This window comes from Acanthaster planci, linkage group LG02 (genome assembly GCF_054643075.1).
Source record: "Acanthaster planci isolate LZ-2023a linkage group LG02, COTS_SCS, whole genome shotgun sequence".
Lineage (NCBI taxonomy): Eukaryota > Metazoa > Echinodermata > Asteroidea > Valvatida > Acanthasteridae > Acanthaster > Acanthaster planci.
In genome coordinates, this window is record NC_141778.1 from 876560 (window position 1) to 893502 (window position 16943).

The 16943-nt window shown below is 47.8% G+C and overlaps 1 protein-coding gene across 3 annotated transcripts in view; it reads right to left on the reverse strand.

Moving 5' to 3' along the window:
• LOC110989897 (uncharacterized) overlaps window positions 1–16892 on the reverse strand; it is a 40760-nt gene extending 23868 nt beyond the window's left edge. For all 3 annotated transcript variants that reach the window (XM_087132339.1, XM_087132332.1, XM_087132324.1), the window contains exon 1: window positions 16493–16892. In XM_087132339.1, coding sequence (XP_086988465.1) covers window positions 16493–16655 — 163 coding nt within the window. In that variant the 5' untranslated portion in view covers window positions 16656–16892. The remainder of the gene's footprint in view (window positions 1–16492) is intronic.
• Between the last annotated feature and the right edge of the window lie 51 nt (window positions 16893–16943).

The following is a 16943-nucleotide window of genomic DNA, read 5'->3' on the forward strand; positions in this document are numbered from 1 at the left end:
TGGAGCCTACTGGAGTAAAAAACCCTTAGGCCATCTGGCTGAGTGTAATGTTGGTATTTAGGAAGTGAGCTTATCGATTGTTGTATATCCATGAACTGTAGGATTGCACCATACTCTATGTATCGATATTGCTGCTTTAGAGTTGAAGTTGTTGTGTTTCAATTTTAGTTTGCTCCAGTAATTGATATACGATCATTGCCGCATCGCTGCACAGGTTTACCCAGGAACCACTGATGATTGAAAACCTAAATAGCATTCTGTGCTCAAGACTGTGTTCCACCATATGCTACTGCTTTTTGCCTCATTAGATATTTGCTCTGTTTTTGGAGTTGAGTTTATCTTTGTACAGCCTGTATCAGGTCTATTATGTTTTCTTTGTGGGTATATAGTTCCTGCTGCATAGTTATCTGTTCTTAAGTGTGTTGTGTTTAAGTTTCCATTTTACTTATTGCATGTATTTCCTCTTTTTCTGTTTATAGCCAATCCACCAACCCCTTTTATTTTGCCTAAGATCGTAAGTGGTTGTTTGCTAATAAAACAGCCTAGCTTGAGGAACCTACAGCAGTTACATTGCGTCGTAGACAGGATTCAAGCAAAAAGGGGTTGGTAGGAAAACATTGGCAACCTTGCAGGGAAAGACTGGGCGTGTGATAGACACCACCGACGCCCACCATGGAGGAACTGGAAGAGAAGATAAAGGAGCTCACCAAGTGGCTAGATGAGCAGGGAGGGCCCCACCAGAAGACGAAAGTTGTGGTAGTCCCAAGAGAACGGGGTTCCAAGCTCGCTGGGCGACCCCGCACAGAAAAGGACCCAGAAGTCACAGAATGGGTCGAGGATATGCGCCGGATGACAAGTGACCTGTCGGCGGCAGAGGGGGTACAGTTCATACTGGACCATCTTTAAGGCGCAGCAAGAGATGAAATATGACTTTGCCCCGCAGCTGACAGGGACACCCCGAAGAAGATTCTGGACCGTGTGATCAAGACGCTGTGCCCGCAGGACACTCCATCGTCCCGTTGGGGTGAGTTCTACGCTAGACTCCAGCGAGGGGGGGAGTCCATTCAAGATTTCTCCCTCCAACTCATGAAGTTGTTGAGGCGGGTCGTCCTGGTATCCGCAGCAGACAGCATCAAGGACCAGGACCCTGTTCTCTGCGAGCGCTTCGCAGCTGGCCTGGCAGACCCCACACTGCGAAGGGAGGTTCGGAGGGTTGTACAAGAGAACCCTGATATGAAGTTCGCAGAATTACGCAGTAAAGTCATCTCCTGGGAGACACCCTCCAGCACAACGATGTCTAGGGCAGCCAAGACCACGGAGCAAACAAATATGCTGCAAGCCCAGCTTGACCGCCAGGGAGCCCAGTTACTTGCGACTCAGGAGGCAGTGACTAATCTCTGTGAACAAGTGTCGCGCCTACTGTCGCAGCAGGATGTGCAAACTCAGAGGCCTACTAGACCACCGTAGAACCCCCCCCACCCCCATTGCCAAACCTACCAGGAGGTCTGTAAAGTGCTTCAACTGTGATGGCTTTGGCCACTTCGCGAGAGAATGCCCCAGCCCCCAGAAGAGGAGACAAGCGATGACAACACCAGATCACTTGGCAGATGCACCAACATTCCACCCCTCCCAGAAGGATAACGAAGACCCGAAAATGTCCCCAAAAGCAAGCCCTCCATCGTAAGGAGCGAAGCGGTGGAGGGGGAGGAAGATGGCTCCCCTTTTGGCACTTGCAACTCGGAGATGTTCCAAAGGGCAGTCGCAAGGAGCCCTGAGGTGTCCATATCAGTCCTGGGACAGAACGTTCGATTTGTCCTCGACACTGGAAGTGAAATGAAGTCACCATCCTGCCAGAGGCTATCTACCACTTGCTGGAGAATCGCAAACTATACAGGATATGTCTGGTTGGCTTAAAGTGTACGCTGCCAACAGCATAGAAGTTCCGTATCTTGGCTTCATGCAACTGGATATGGACATCCTTGGGATCCAACTAGGTGGGGTGGCAGTGCTTGTTTCACCAACGTCTGCAGCAAGCAGTGCCAGCCTCACGGGTTTGCTGGGCTGTAATGTGATCCGGGAGATTTGCTCAGCCCTGGTTGAGAAAAACGGCGGTAGCTATCTTCAGACCGTTCGGGACAACCCGTGGACAGATGCCTTGCCGGCTTGTGAGATTGAGGACAAAGCAGATGCCAAGTTGAGGTTCATCAAGGTTGCTGGGAGGCAGCCGATTCTTCTACCGGCACAGACTCACCGAGTCGTGACGTGCACATCAACGGGGGCACCAAGAAAACTATCTTCAAAAGAGGTCGCAATCAAGGCACCGCATGGCCACACTGGGAATCTCCCACGCAACATAGCAGTGGTCAGTACCTGTTCATCCATCCCAAATGGGCTAGTGTCGGTAAGGGTCACCAATATTGGTGGTGAGGATGTGTGGTTACAGCCACGGACACGCCTTGGAGTAATGACTGGTGGACAGGTTCTTGAGGCTGAGGGATGCAGTACTCCAGGAAGAAGTTGGAACGGCACCATTGATCCCGGAGAGGTGAAGACGGCCCATGTGGAACGTGCCTCTACAAACATGTCAGCTGAAGGCAGACCTTTACCATTCTCTCTCGACATGGACAACACAACAATGAACCCAGACCAACAGAGACAGCTCACCAAACTTCTGAGGAGTTACGAAGATGTGTTCTGCCATGATGACGAGAACCTCGGCTACACCACCACGATAACCCACAAAATCCCAACACATGATGAGAGACCAGTCTGCATGCCTCATGGGAGGATTCTGCCACACCAGATGGAAGAGGTAAAAGCTCATCTGCAGAAGCTCTTGCGACAAAAAATAATCAGGCCATCTACAAGTCCGTACGCAGCACCGGTTGTGGTCATCCGGAAGAAGGATGGGAGCATTCAGTTGTGTGTGGACTATCGGGCTCTAAATAAGAGAACCGAAAGTGATGCCTACCCCCTGCCTCGCATCGATGAAGCACTGGACTCTCTACAGGGGGCCAAATACTTCAGTTCCATCGACTTGGCCCAAGGATATCACCAGGTGGCTATCGCTGAAGAAGACATCCACCAGACAGCCTTCCGTGCAGGCACAGGGGGCTTGTTCGAGTACTTGAGGATGCCTTTTGGGCTAAGCAACAGCCCCGCTACCTTCCAGCGGCTTATGGAGGTGATCTTGGGCGACCTCAACTTCCTGGATCCCAAAGAGGGATCCAGGAAGAAAAGAGGACAACACCGCCCAAGCCCAAGTCAGGAACAAGACTTCCTCAGCCGTTGGAGCCCTGAATGCACCCAGGCCTTTACGGAGCTGCAAAAGAGATTGACATCCCCACCAATCCTTGGATACCCAGACTTCAAAAAACCCTTCATCTTAGAAACCGATGCCAGCTTCGATGGTCTGGGAGCAGTGCTGTCCCAAGACCAAGAATCAGGAAGGGTAGTCATCTCCTATGCCAGCTGAAGTCTCCGTCCAACTGAGTGCAACATGGAGCGATATAGCTCCATGAAACTCGAGCTTCTGGCCTTGAAGTGGGCAATCACAGAGAAATTTCGGGACTACCTCTTGGGGGCGGAATTTCTTGTGTTCACTGACAACAATCCACTTTCTTACATCCAAACGGCAAAACTTGGGGAAACAGAGATGAGATGGGTGAGCCAGTTGTCCCAGTTCAAGTTCCAAGTCAAGTACCCGTCTGGTAGAGCGAATGCGAATGCTGACGCCCTTAGCCGCAACCCAGTATACATCGAAGATGCAGCACCAGAGCTGACCCAGTCTTCATCCCTTCATGACATTGCCAGGGTGCAAGTCAGGATGGTGAATGTACGAAGCACCACAGCTCTGGAGGCACCCCGTACAACAACCACCTTACCGGGCTTCACGCAGGAGAAAATAGCAGAACTGCAGGTAAAGGACCCAGCCATTGGAGGCTTCGTGAGGAACTGGAGATACGGCACCAAGCCTACTTGGCTGCACCTGAAGCACGAATCTAATGTTGTCAGAGCCCTTGTGCGAAGATGGGACAGAGTGATCGAGAAGAAGGGGGTACTCTACATCATGTGCCATGACCCCCTGGAAGGTGAGCGTCACCAGTTGCTACTACCCGCAGAGCTCCAACCAATGGTACTGGAGGCACTACACAACCAGGCTGGCCACCAAGGTCAGGAACGCACCCTTGCACTTCTACAGAAGAGATGTTGGTGGCCTGGCATATCCGCTGATGTGGAAAAGTGGTGCAAGAACTGCGAGAGATGCACGGTGGCAAAGGCACCTACTCCAAGAGTATGGCCGACTGTTGGCACACTTCAGACAGACAAACCACTAGATGTTCTTGTGATTGATTTCACCACACTGGATAAGGCGTCGGATGGGTGAGAAAATGTGTTGGTGATGACAGACGTCCTCAGCAAGTTCACACAAGCAGTGCCATGCTGGGACCAGAAAGCTTCCACTGTTGCAAGGATCCTGATCAAGGAGTGGTTCCAGAAGTATGGAATTCCTCGCCGTATTCATAGCGACCAGGGCAGGAACTTTGAGTCCCAGCTTGTGAAGGACCTGTGCTCAGCATACGGAATCTCCAAGAGCTGAACAACCGCCTACCACCCTGAAGGTAACAGACAATGTGAACGGTTCAATCGGACTCTGCACAACCTACCTCGTACTCTACCCCCTGAACAGAAGAAACGCTGGCCAGACCACCTACAGGAGTTAACCTTTATGTACAACTGCACCCCACATGCATCCACTGGCCTTTCCCCCTTCTATGTATTCATGGGCCGGGAACCGATGCTACCAATTGACCACATATTGAGGTTTGGCTAGGATGACAGGGAAGCACCACCAACTGAGCCTTGGGTAGCCGCACACCAGTGGAAGCTAAGACAAGCAGCTGAGATGGCCCTGGAGAAAATCCAGGAGAAGAGCACGGACAGGTGTGAGAGACGGGACAACAAGGCAAATGACAAGGGCATTGCTCCAGGGACGAGAGTGCTGCTACGGAACCACGCTCCTGGTAGAAATAAGATTGGGGATCATTGGAGGCCAATGCCCAACAAGGTCATCGCAAAACCACAAAAGAACGTGTACCTGGTACAGCCTGCCAACAGCACTGGACCCATGAAGAGGGTGACACGAACGGAGCTCCTCAATATGGGAGACAGCCTTCCCCAGAGTACCCGAACCCAGACTCCCCACAAGGCATCCTAGTGGATGACGACGGCGTGGTCAACCTGCATCCACCCGAGTTTGTAATAACCATGTACACTGGCAATGCAGCACAGGGTCCAGTCAACCACGCTGCAGATCTACCCTCGAAACAGCCCCATGATCCTGGCATAACAGAGGAGACCACCCAGCAGGCTGCTGAGGAGCCAGGAGGTCCAGGCACGCTTCCCCATTCCGGCACTCCGACTGTGACTGCCAAAGCCTCCGAAGAGACGACCGCCAACTCCAGTGCAGCGACCCCCATTTCCCAGCCAGGCCCTTCAGGTTCCACTGGGGGAGAACCGCCTGGAGGTTGTGCCAAAGTTGACCAAATTCCTCTGAGACGCTCCACAAGGATAGTGCAGCACTCCAACCCCTATCATCTCCCATCTTCAGCATCGAACAGAATAACACGGGTTGACAACCTTGCCTACCAAGACATCAGCCGGATTCCATCAGTAACGGGTCAGACAATTAACAGGTTTTAAAAAAAAGCCGGTCTCCTCACCAAGTAGAAGAATACCCCTGATGGACACTTTACTGAGAACTGTTGAGCTGTTGCATTTTGAAAATTGTATTTTGCACCCTATTTACCGTGATTTTATAATTAAGTTATCGCCATCATTGCTGTGGAAAGCAATGCTTTAACAGAGGAGAGTTGTAACCAGCCACCTTGGGTGGACTGGTGTAATCTTGTCCTAATCAGTGAGTGACGGGAAGCAGTGAGGTCTGGTGGCTGCATGCCTCAGGGCAATTCCACAGCTAGCCAGGGCCTGCACCCAAGACCAACAGGTCACTTTCCCACAGACTGTTGTTAGGAGTAGACACACGTACTGCACACCTCTAAACCGGACACGTAAAGCCGTATTTTGGGAACAGTTGGTGAGTGTCATTGTTTCCTTGTCTTATAAATCACACGATATATCAACTAGATGATTAACCTGATTGAATTGACTGAAACATTTAGAAAACAGGTTCTTTTGGTTATTCTCTCATTTCATTTTCATTCTCTCAGTTCATTTTGCTGAACTTTCTATGTAGTAATTGGCTCAGATCATGAGGCCACAGGCCTGTGTCTAATGTGTGTATAACACTGTTATAATGAGCAGTGCCTCTGCTTATTATCATTCCTGATCATACACCACATGTGGCAGGGTTCTGGTAGAAACAATGAAGTTGTTATTTTGTTGGAGACTACTGGAGTAAAAAAAACCCTTAGGCCATCTGGCTGAGTGTAATGTTGGTATTTAGGAAGTGAGCTTATCGATTGTTGTATATCCATGAACTGTAGGATTGCACCATACTCTATGTATCGATATTGCTGCTTTAGAGTTGAAGTTGTTGTGTTTCAATTTTAGTTTCCTCCAGTAATTGATATACGATCATTGCCACATCACTGCACAGGTTTACCCAGGAACCACTGATGATTGAAAACCTAAATAGCATTCTGTGCTCAAGACTGTGTTCCACCATATGCTACTGCTTTTTGCCTCATTAGATATTTGCTCTGTTTTTGGAGTTGAGTTTATCTTTATACAGCCTGTATCGGGTCTATTATGTACAGGAGGTAGTGGGTTCGAGTCCCACCTGAGTAAGCTTGTGAGGTTTTTTTCGCAAGCTCTCGGACAAGCACTGAGCATACAGTGCTTATTAATATACATTGGGTAAGGGCAAACCTGTTATATATAATTAGGACAAGATTACTCTAAAGCAGCAATATCGATACATAGAGTATGGTGCAATCCTACAGTTCATGGATATACAACAATCGATAAGCTCACTTCCTAAATACCAACATTACACTCAGCCAGATGGCCTAAGGGTTTTTACTCCAGTAGTCTCCAACAAAATAACAACTTCATTGTTTCTACCAGAACGCTGCCACATGTGGTGTATGATCAGGAATGATGATAAGCAGAGGCACTGCTCATTATAACAGTGTTATACACACATTAGACACAGGCCTGTGGCCTCGTGATCTGAGCCAATTACTACATAGAAAGTTCAGCAAAATGAACTGAGAGAATGAAAATGAAATGAGAGAATGTTTCAGTCAATTCAATCAGGTTAATCATCTAGTTGATATATCGTGTGATTTATAAGACAAGGAAACAATGACACTCACCAACTGTTCCCAAAATACGGCTTTATGTGTCCAGTTTAGAGGTGTGCAGTACGTGTGTCTACTCCTAACAACAGTCTGTGGGAAAGTGACCTGTTGGTCTTGGGTGCAGGCCCTGGCTAGCTGTGGAATTGCCCTGAGGCATGCAGCCACCAGACCTCACTGCTTCCCGTCACTCACTGATTAGGACAAGATTACACCAGTCCACCCAAGGTGGCTGGTTACAACTCTCCTCTGTTAAAGCATTGCTTTCCACAGCAAAGATGGCGATAACTTAATTATAAAATCACGGTAAATAGGGTGCAAAATACAATTTTCAAAATGCAACAAAATACAACAGCTAAACAGTTCTCAGTAAAGTGTCCATCAGGGGTATTCTTCTACTTGGTGAGGAGACCGGCTTTTTTTTAAAAACCTGTTAATTGTCTGACCCGTTACTGATAGAATCCGGCTGATGTCTTGGTAGGCAAGGTTGTCAACACGTGTTATTCTGTTCGATGCTGAAGATGGGAGATGATAGGGGTTGGAGTGCTGCACTATCCTTGTGGAGCGTCTCAGAGGAATTTGGTCAACTTTGGCACAACCTCCAGGCGGTTCTCCCCCAGTGGAACCTGAAGGGCCTGGCTGGGAAATGGGGGTCGCTGCACTGGAGTTGGCGGTCATCTCTTCGGAGGCTTTGGCAGTCACAGTGGGAGTGCCGGAATGGGGAAGCGTGCCTGGACCTCCTGGCTCCTCAGCAGCCTGCTGGGTGGTCTCCTCTGTTATGCCAGGATCATGGGGCTGTTTCGAGGGTAGATCTGCAGCGTGGTTGACTGGATCCTGTGCTGCATCGGTGGTGCCAGAATCATCAGGGCCTAGCTGGGGAATGGGGGTTGCTGCACTGGAGTTGGTGGTCGTCTCTTCGGAGACTTTGGCAGTCACAGTCGGAGTGCCGGAATGGGGAAGCGTGCCTGGACCTGCTGGCTCCTCAGCAGCCTGCTGGGTGGTCTCCTCTGTTATGCCAGGATCATGGGGCTGTTTCGAGGGTAGATCTGCAGAAAGGTTGACTGGACCCTGTGCTGCATTGCCAGTGTACATGGTTATTACAAACTCGGGTGGATGCAGGTTGACCACGCCGTCGTCATCCACTAGGATACCTTGTGGGGAGTCTGGGTTGGGGTACTCTGGGGAAGGCTGTCTCCCGTATCGAGGAGCTCCGTTCATGTCACCCTCTTCATGGGTCCAGTGCTGTCGGCAGGCTGTACCAGGTACACGTTCTTTTGTGGTTTTGCGATGACCTTGTAGGGCATCGGCCTCCAATGATCCCCAATCTTATTTCTACCAGGAGCGTGGTTCCGTAGCAGCACTCTCGTCCCTGGAGCAATGCCCTTGTCATTTGCCTTGTTGTCCCGTCTCTCACACCTGGCCGTGCTCTTCTCCTGGATTTTCTCCAGGGCCATCTCAGCTGCTTGTCTTAGCTTCCACTGGTGTGCGGCTACCCAAGGCTCCAGTTGGTGGTGCTTCCCTGTCATCCTAGCCAAACCTCAACATGTGGTCAATTGGTAGCATCGGTTCCCGGCCCATGAATACATAGAAGGGGGAAAGGCCAGTGGATGCACGTGGGGTGCAGTTGTACATAAAGGTTAACTCCTGTAGGTGGTCTGGCCAGCGTTTCTTCTGTTCAGGGGGTAGAGTACGAGGTAGGTTGTGCAGAGTCCGATTGAACCGTTCACATTGTCTGTTACCTTCAGGGTGGTAGGCGGTTGTTCTGCTCTTGGAGATTCCGTATGCTGAGCACAGGTCCTTCACAAGCTGGGACTCAAAGTTCGTGCCCTGGTTGCTATGAATACGGCAAGGAATTCCATACTTCTGGAACCACTCCTTGATCAGGATCCTTGCAACAGTGGAAGCTTTCTGGTCCCGGCATGGCACTGCTTGTGTGAACTTGCCGAGGACGTCTGTCATCACCAACACATTTTCTCGCCCATCCGACACCTTATCCAGTGTGGTGAAATCAATCGCAAGAACATATAGTGGTTTGTCTGTCTGAAGTGTGCCAACAGTCGGACGTACTCTTGGAGTAGGTGCCTTCACCACCGTGCATCTCTCGCAGTTCTTGCACCACTTTTCCACATCAGCGGATATGCCAGGCCACCAACATCTCTTCTGTAGAAGTGCAAGGGTGCGTTCCTGACCTTGGTGGCCAGCCTGGTTGTGTAGTGCCTCCAGTACCATTGGTTGGAGCTCTGCGGGTAGTAGCAACTGGTGACGCTCACCTTCCAGGGGGTCATGGCACTTGATGTAGAGTACCCCCTTCTTCTCGATCACTCTGTCCCATCTTCGCACAAGGGCTCTGACAACATTAGACTCGTGCTTCAGGTGCAGCCAAGTAGGCTTGGTGCCGTATCTCCAGTTCCTCACGAAGCCTCCAATGGCTGGGTCCTTTACCTGCAGTTCTGCTATTTTCTCCTGCGTGAAGCCCGGTAAGGTGGTTGTTGTAGGGGGTGCCTCCAGAGCTCATCCTGACTTGCACCCTGGCAATGTCATGAAGGGATGAAGACTGGGTCAACTCCGGTGCTGCATCTTCGATGTCTACTGGGTTGCGGCTAAGGGCGTCAGCATTCGCATTCGCTCTACCAGACCGGTACTTGACTTGGAACTTGAACTGGGACAACTGGCTCACCCATCTCATCTCTGTTTCCCCAAGTTTTGCCGTTTGGATGTAAGAAAGTGGATTGTTGTCAGTGAACACAAGAAATTCCACCCCCAGAGGTAGTCCCAAAATTTCTCCGTGATTGCCCACTTCAAGGCCAGAAGCTCGAGTTTCATGGAGCTACATCATTCCATATTGCGCTCAGTTGGACGGAGACTTCGGCTGGCATAGGAGATGACTACCCTTCCTGATTCTTGGTCTTGGGACAGCATTGCTCCTAGGCCATTGAAGCTGGCATCGGTTTCTAAGATGAAGGGTTTTTTGAAGTCTGGGTATCCAAGGATTGGTGGGGATGTCAATCTCTTTTGCAGCTCTGTAAAGGCCTGGGTGCATTCAGGGCTCCAACGGCTGAGGAAGTCTTGTTCCTGACTTGGGCTTGGCCGGTGTTGTCCTCTTTTCTTCCTGGATCCCTCTTTGGTCAGCATAGCGTGGAGTGGTGCTGCTATTCGGCTGAAGTGTTGGACAAATCGCTGGTAATATCCTGTGAGTCCAAGAAAGGACCGTAACTCCTGCTCGCTCCTGGGTAGTTTCCACTTGCTGATCGCTTCCGTTTTACTTGGATCTGTCGCCACTCCTTTTGCGGAGGCAATGTGACCCAGGTACTGGCACTCTTGACGAAGGAAATGGCACTTGCCCGGTTTTACCTTGAGGCCATGGTGTCTCAGGCATTCCAGGACCACTTCTAACCGCTGTAGGTGCTCTTCAAATCCACTTGAGAATATCAATATGTCGTCTAGGTAAAGGAGCAAGCTATTATAGTTGAGGTCGTCCAAGATCACCTCCATAAGCCGCTGGAAGGTAGCGGGGCTGTTGCTTAGCCCAAAAGGCATCCTCAAGTACTTGAACAAGCCCCCTGTGCCTGCACGGAAGGCTGTCTTGTGGATGTCTTCTTCAGCGATGGCCACCTGGTGATATCCTTGGGCCAAGTCGATGGAACTGAAGTATTTGGCCCCCTGTAGAGAGTCCCGTGCTTCAGCGATGTGAGGCAGGGGGTAGGCGTCACTTTCGGTTCTCTTATTTAGAGCCCGATAGTCCAAACACAACTGAATGCTCCCATCCTTCTTCCGGACGACCACAACCGGTGCTGCGTACGGACTTGTAGATGGCCTGATTATTTTTTGTCGCAAGAGCTTCTGCAGGTGAGCTTTTACCTCTTCCATCTGGTGTGGCGGAATCCTCCCGTGAGGCATGCAGACTGGTCTCTCATCATATGTTGGGATTTTGTGGGTTATCGTGGTGGTGTAGCTGAGGTCCTCGTCATCATGGCAGAACACATCTTCGTAACTCCTCAGAAGTTTGGTGAGCTGTCTCTGTTGGTCTGGGTTCATTGTTGTGTTGTCAATGTCGAGAGAGAATGGTAAAGGTCTGCCTTCAGCTGACATGTGTGTAGAGGCATGTTCCACATGGGCCGTCTTCACCTCTCCGGGATCAATGGTGCCGCTCCCACTTCTTCCTGGAGTACTGCATCCCTCAGCCTCAAGAACCTGTCCACCAGTCATTACTCCAAGGCGTGTCCGTGGCTGTAACCACACATCCTCACCACCAATATTGGTGACCCTTACCGACACTAGCCCATTCTGGATGGATGAACAGGTACTGACCACTGCTATGTTGCGTGGGAGATTACGATGGAGGGCTTGCTTTTGGGGACATTTTCGGGTCTTCGTTATCCTTCTGGGAGGGGTGGAATGTTGGTGCATCTGCCCAGTGGTGTGGTGTTGTCATCGCTTGTCTCCTCTTCTGGGGGCTAGGGCATTCTCTCGCGAAGTGGCCAAAGCCATCACAGTTGAAGCACTTTACAGACCTCCTGGTAGGTTTGGCCACGGGGGTGGGGGGGTTCTGCGGTGGTCTAGTAGGCCTCTGAGTTTGGACATCCTGCTGCGACAGCAGGCGCGACACTTGTTCACAGAGATTAGTCACTGCCTCCTGAGTCGCAAGTAACTGGGCTCCCTGGCGGTCAAGCTGGGCTTGCAGCATATTTGTTTGCTCCGTGGTCTTGGCTGCCCTGGACATTGTCGTGCTGGAGGGTGTCTCCCAGGAGATGACTTTTGCGAACTTCATATCAGGGTTCTCTTGTACAACCCTCCGAACCTCCCTTCGTAGTGTGGGGTCTGCCAGGCCAGCTGTGAAGCGCTCGCAGAGAACAGCGTCCTGGTCCTTGATGCTGTCTGCTGAGGATACCAGGACGACCCGCCTCAACAACTTCATGAGTTGGAGGGAGAAATCTTGAATGGACTCCCCCCCTCGCTGGACTCTAGTGTAGAACTCACCCCAACGGGACAATGGAGTGTCCTGCGAACACAGGGTCTTGATCACACGGTCCAGAATCTTCTTCGGGGTGTCCCTGTCAGCTGTGGGGCAAAGTCGTATTTCATCTCTTGCTGCACCTTCAAGATGGTCCAGTATGAACTGTACCCCCTCTGCCGCCGACAGGTCACTTGTCATCCGGCGCATATCCTCGACCCATTCTGTGACTTCTGGGTCCTTTTCTGTGCGGGGTCGTCCAGCGAGCTTGGAGCCCCGTTCTCTTGGGACTACCACAACTTTCGTCTTCTGGTGGGGCCCTCCCTGCTCCTCTAGCCGCTTGGTGAGCTCCTTTATCTTCTCCTCCAGTTCCTCCATGGTGGGCATCGGTGGTGTCTATCACACACCCAGTCTTTCCCTGCAAGGTTGCCAATGTTTTCCTACTAACCCCTTTTTGCTTGAATCCTGTCTACGACGCAATGTAACCGGACCTGGTTCCTCAAGCTAGGCTGTTTTATTAGCAAACAACCACTTACGATCTTAGGCAAAATAAAAAGGGGTTGGTGGATTGGCAATTGTACCCAAAATACGGCTTTACGTGTCCAGTTTAGAGGTGTGCAGTACGTGTGTCTACTCCTAACAACAGTCTGTGGGAAAGTGACCTGTTGGTCTTGGGTGCAGGCCCTGGCTAGCTGTGGAATTGCCCTGAGGCATGCAGCCACCAGACCTCACTGCTTCCCATCACTAACTGATTAGGACAAGATTACACCAGTCCACCCAAGGTGGCTGGTTACACTAACAACGCGATTCATTTATCAGCGGCCTATGCCAAAATATTTACTATAGTATAGGCCTAGTTTCGATGTGATGCTGGCCTTCTAATTTATTTTATGTGGTCAAGTAATATGCCTCCATATCCACAACAGGAACTTCAAAGGTAGCCCTCACAAAACTTTTGGATCCAGCTTTGACTTGCCGTGGTAAATAGAGTAACTCATCTGTATGAATGTACAGGTGATATGATGTGATGTTTTAGTGGGTGTGGAGTAACTCATCTGTATGAATGTACAGGTGATATGATGTGATGTGTTTTAGTGGGTGTGGAGTAACTCATCTGTATGAATGTACATGTGATATGATGTGATGTTTTAGTGGGTGTGGAGTAACTCATCTGTATGAATGTACAGGTGATATGATGTGATGTGTTTTAGTGGGTGTGGAGTAACTCATCTGTATGAATGTACATGTGATATGATGTGATGTTTTAGTGGGTGTGGAGTAACTCATCTGTATGAATGTACAGGTGATATGATGTGATGTTTTAGTGGGTGTGGAGTAACTCATCTGTATGAATGTACATGTGATGTGATGTTTTAGTGGGTGTAGAGTAACTCATCTGTATGAATGTACGTGTGATATGATGTGATGTTTTAGTGGGTGTAGAGTAACTCATCTGTATGAATGTACATGTGATATGATGTGATGTTTTAGTTGGTGTCTTTTCAGGGTAAATTTGTTATTGTGTTAATCTTGTAAAGGGAAGACATGACATTTATCGATTATCTACACACTGTGCATGAACTAAGGTAGCGCTAGCTCCTGGATCAACTGATAATTTTGTATAAATTCAACTCATGACATGTAAGCTCCACCATCTGTTCATACCCTGGGGCAGAACTGACATGCATGTGGGTCATAATGTGGTAATAGATGACTTGTATGCCAATGTACACATAAGAAAAGACTCAGGTATTACATGTAATTAAAATGTCCATGTATATTGTTGATATGGCAGTTGTCCTCAAAAGTGTTGGGATACAAAACATTTCTTTACTCTAAATTGTCTACCCTCAATAGAGTGAATACAAGTATATTATACGTAATAAGGCATGTCGCAAAATCTGCATGATTATGCGATTACATTGTTTTGTGAGTTCAGCCTGTATGAAATTTCAATTAACTTCCTTTGTGCAATCAGTCTTCCAAAGCTGTAGTCTATTCAAAAATGGTCATTTGCTAATGACAGAATTATGGGCATATCATGCAATAAGATAAACTGATCAGGTATACATGTAGATCGAGGGATTGTGCAGATTGATTCTGTTCAGTGTTATCACATTTATATGAATGACTTCGTAAAAACTTCTCATAAATCTGCTGAGACATTTTCTCAATGTTCAAAAACAACCCTAGAGAAAACCTTTCAGCGATATGCTGCTCAATGCAACTTAAGCAACTCAATAACCAATCCATACTTCAACTTAACTTAAAAGTACTTCGACATACAGTGTAAAGTCTACTTGTATTGAAAACAGGGTCTATTATTTTTCAGCCAAAACATGCATTAGCACCCAGTGGAAGCAGGTTGTAACTGATTGTCTGTCCACTTAATTGGACACCAGCCAAGCAGAGATGACCTCTAAGATGCCGCTCACAAGCTGGAGTAAAAAGGGCAGTTGTCACATGTTCAAAGGTTCAATAAAGGGTATAAGAACCTACCCATATTCTCAGTTTGTGATTCTGTGCATTTTCAGAGTACACTGTACCTCAGTCTGTTCATCGTAGAGAAATTAGATGTGGTGGGGTGATGCAAAAGTAAGTTTCACTTGAATTGCACTAGAAACAATGTTAGATGGGTGACCCTGCGGATTTTATGTCCAAAATGCCCCTTTGCTCTTCAACATCTGAATTACTCACTGGGTAAGTCTACCCTCACTTCAGTTCTCTTACACAGAAACATTGTTATGGCATAAATTGTACATTGGAATAATTAATAGATATCCCATGACATACATGTACGCTTGCCAACAATGAGAGGCAGGGATGCTCTTGTGTGTAACCTTCGATAATTTCCGTGCACAACACCTTGCCCTATTCTGAATGTAAACTTCCTCGGCCCATTTGTAATCTAACTGAAATGACTGTGCAGAAGGTCAAACTTGGAAGCTCCCAACCTTCTTGATCAGCCTGGCATTAACCTCCATGTCCAGATCTTACCGTGAGGGCACTATAGGTGGTTTGTAGAGAGTAATGTTCTGATCTGAACAAATCTTTTCTTTCAAATTTCTCGCGAAACAATTTATGTAAGATCATTTCAGATCACATGACCTACCTGCATAGTTGAATTCTTAACAGCCAGTCTTCTCAATATCAAGTCAAACAGAGTTAAGAACTGTATGGATCGCAGAGCTATAGCTCTATGGTATGAATGATGGGATCATTATATGATAAGTCATGTGACATACATGTATATCGAGATGACATGGATTGTAACTTTTCCGTTGCTTCATTTCAATTTCTGGCTATTATGCAACAGTTTCATTCCATGATTTTTTCAAAACCTTTTTAAACCAAAGCAGCTTCGTGGTTGTGGTCTTCTCTTGTTTTTCATTGTTCAATTTAATTTCAAGTTGCAGTGATGCATACATTTTTCTTTTTTCAACTGGGCCAAAATCATAATTAGCCTTAATTTCAGTAATTGATCTATGAACAAACTTTCTCTTTCTACTTGTATTTCTGGAAACAAGTCATAAAAAAACATTGCCAAGATCCGCACCTGTTGGCAACAGAAAATCTCAAAATGCAAGGTGCACACTTTTTTTTTTTACAATAGTTAACGAAAGTCAATCAAAGTTGTCGTTTAGTGTCTGTATCAGATGTTCAACTCTGATCACGAGTGAACAGCAATTATTTTTGTTTTCTAGACAATTTAAACAGGTTCATTTTGCATTTAATGGAGGCCTAGGCCTGTAAAGTGAAATGTTATGCTCTACTGACTTTTTTAAAATGTGTCTTTTTCTATGCACTCAAGCTCAATTTTTTGAAATTTCAAGTGAAGCCAACATTTAATTCACTGAAATAAGGCACGAATAAGATCAAAGATTTTATGAAAATGTGAATTTTAAGCCTTTTCAGTAAAAATCCACTTAGCCTGAGTCATTTTTGTGCCCACAAAAATCAGTTTGCTCTGCATGTACAAAATATTCCCCAAATATCTCAAAATATCTGTACTTTAAAACAGTATTTCTTTGCTTTGAAATGAAATTGGGAAAAATGAAATCCTCTCCAAGATCACGTCAAAAAGAAAGCAGAAAAAATAGTTGAGGAAAACTGAGCCTCCCTACGGTAGGCTAGTTTGTACCTTGGCCAAGGCCCACTTCACAGTCACTCACACAGCTTCGACTTGATTACTAGGCCTAGGATTTTTCTATTGACCTACCTTTTGGGGCTTTTGTGTTCTGCTTCAAGAACTTGGTTACTTCAGTACTCAGCAACACGTGCTGATTCATGTGGTTTGCAAGCACTTGAGCGTGTGTAGCGTGGTGGTGATGGTGCGTACCATGTCCATGGGACGGACCCGAATGACCGCCTTGACTTGCCATGTTTCGACTTTCTAGGTCCAATTACATTTTTTTGGCCACATATTTATACTAGTTTCGAAAATTTTGCATCTAGGCTTACATGAAGTTTGCTGTCTTTGAAAATTCACAGAAACGGAGCACCGACTTCTGCCGTGCCATGTCCGTGAAATAATAGAGTCCCGAAGTGTGACGTCACTGTGAACCAGAAAGTGCAGTGCAAACGAATGGAGTAGTACACGCGTGTGTTGGTTCACGCGCTGGTGGTTCGACGTTCATTCGCTCATCATGCCTTTTACACACCAATTGTGC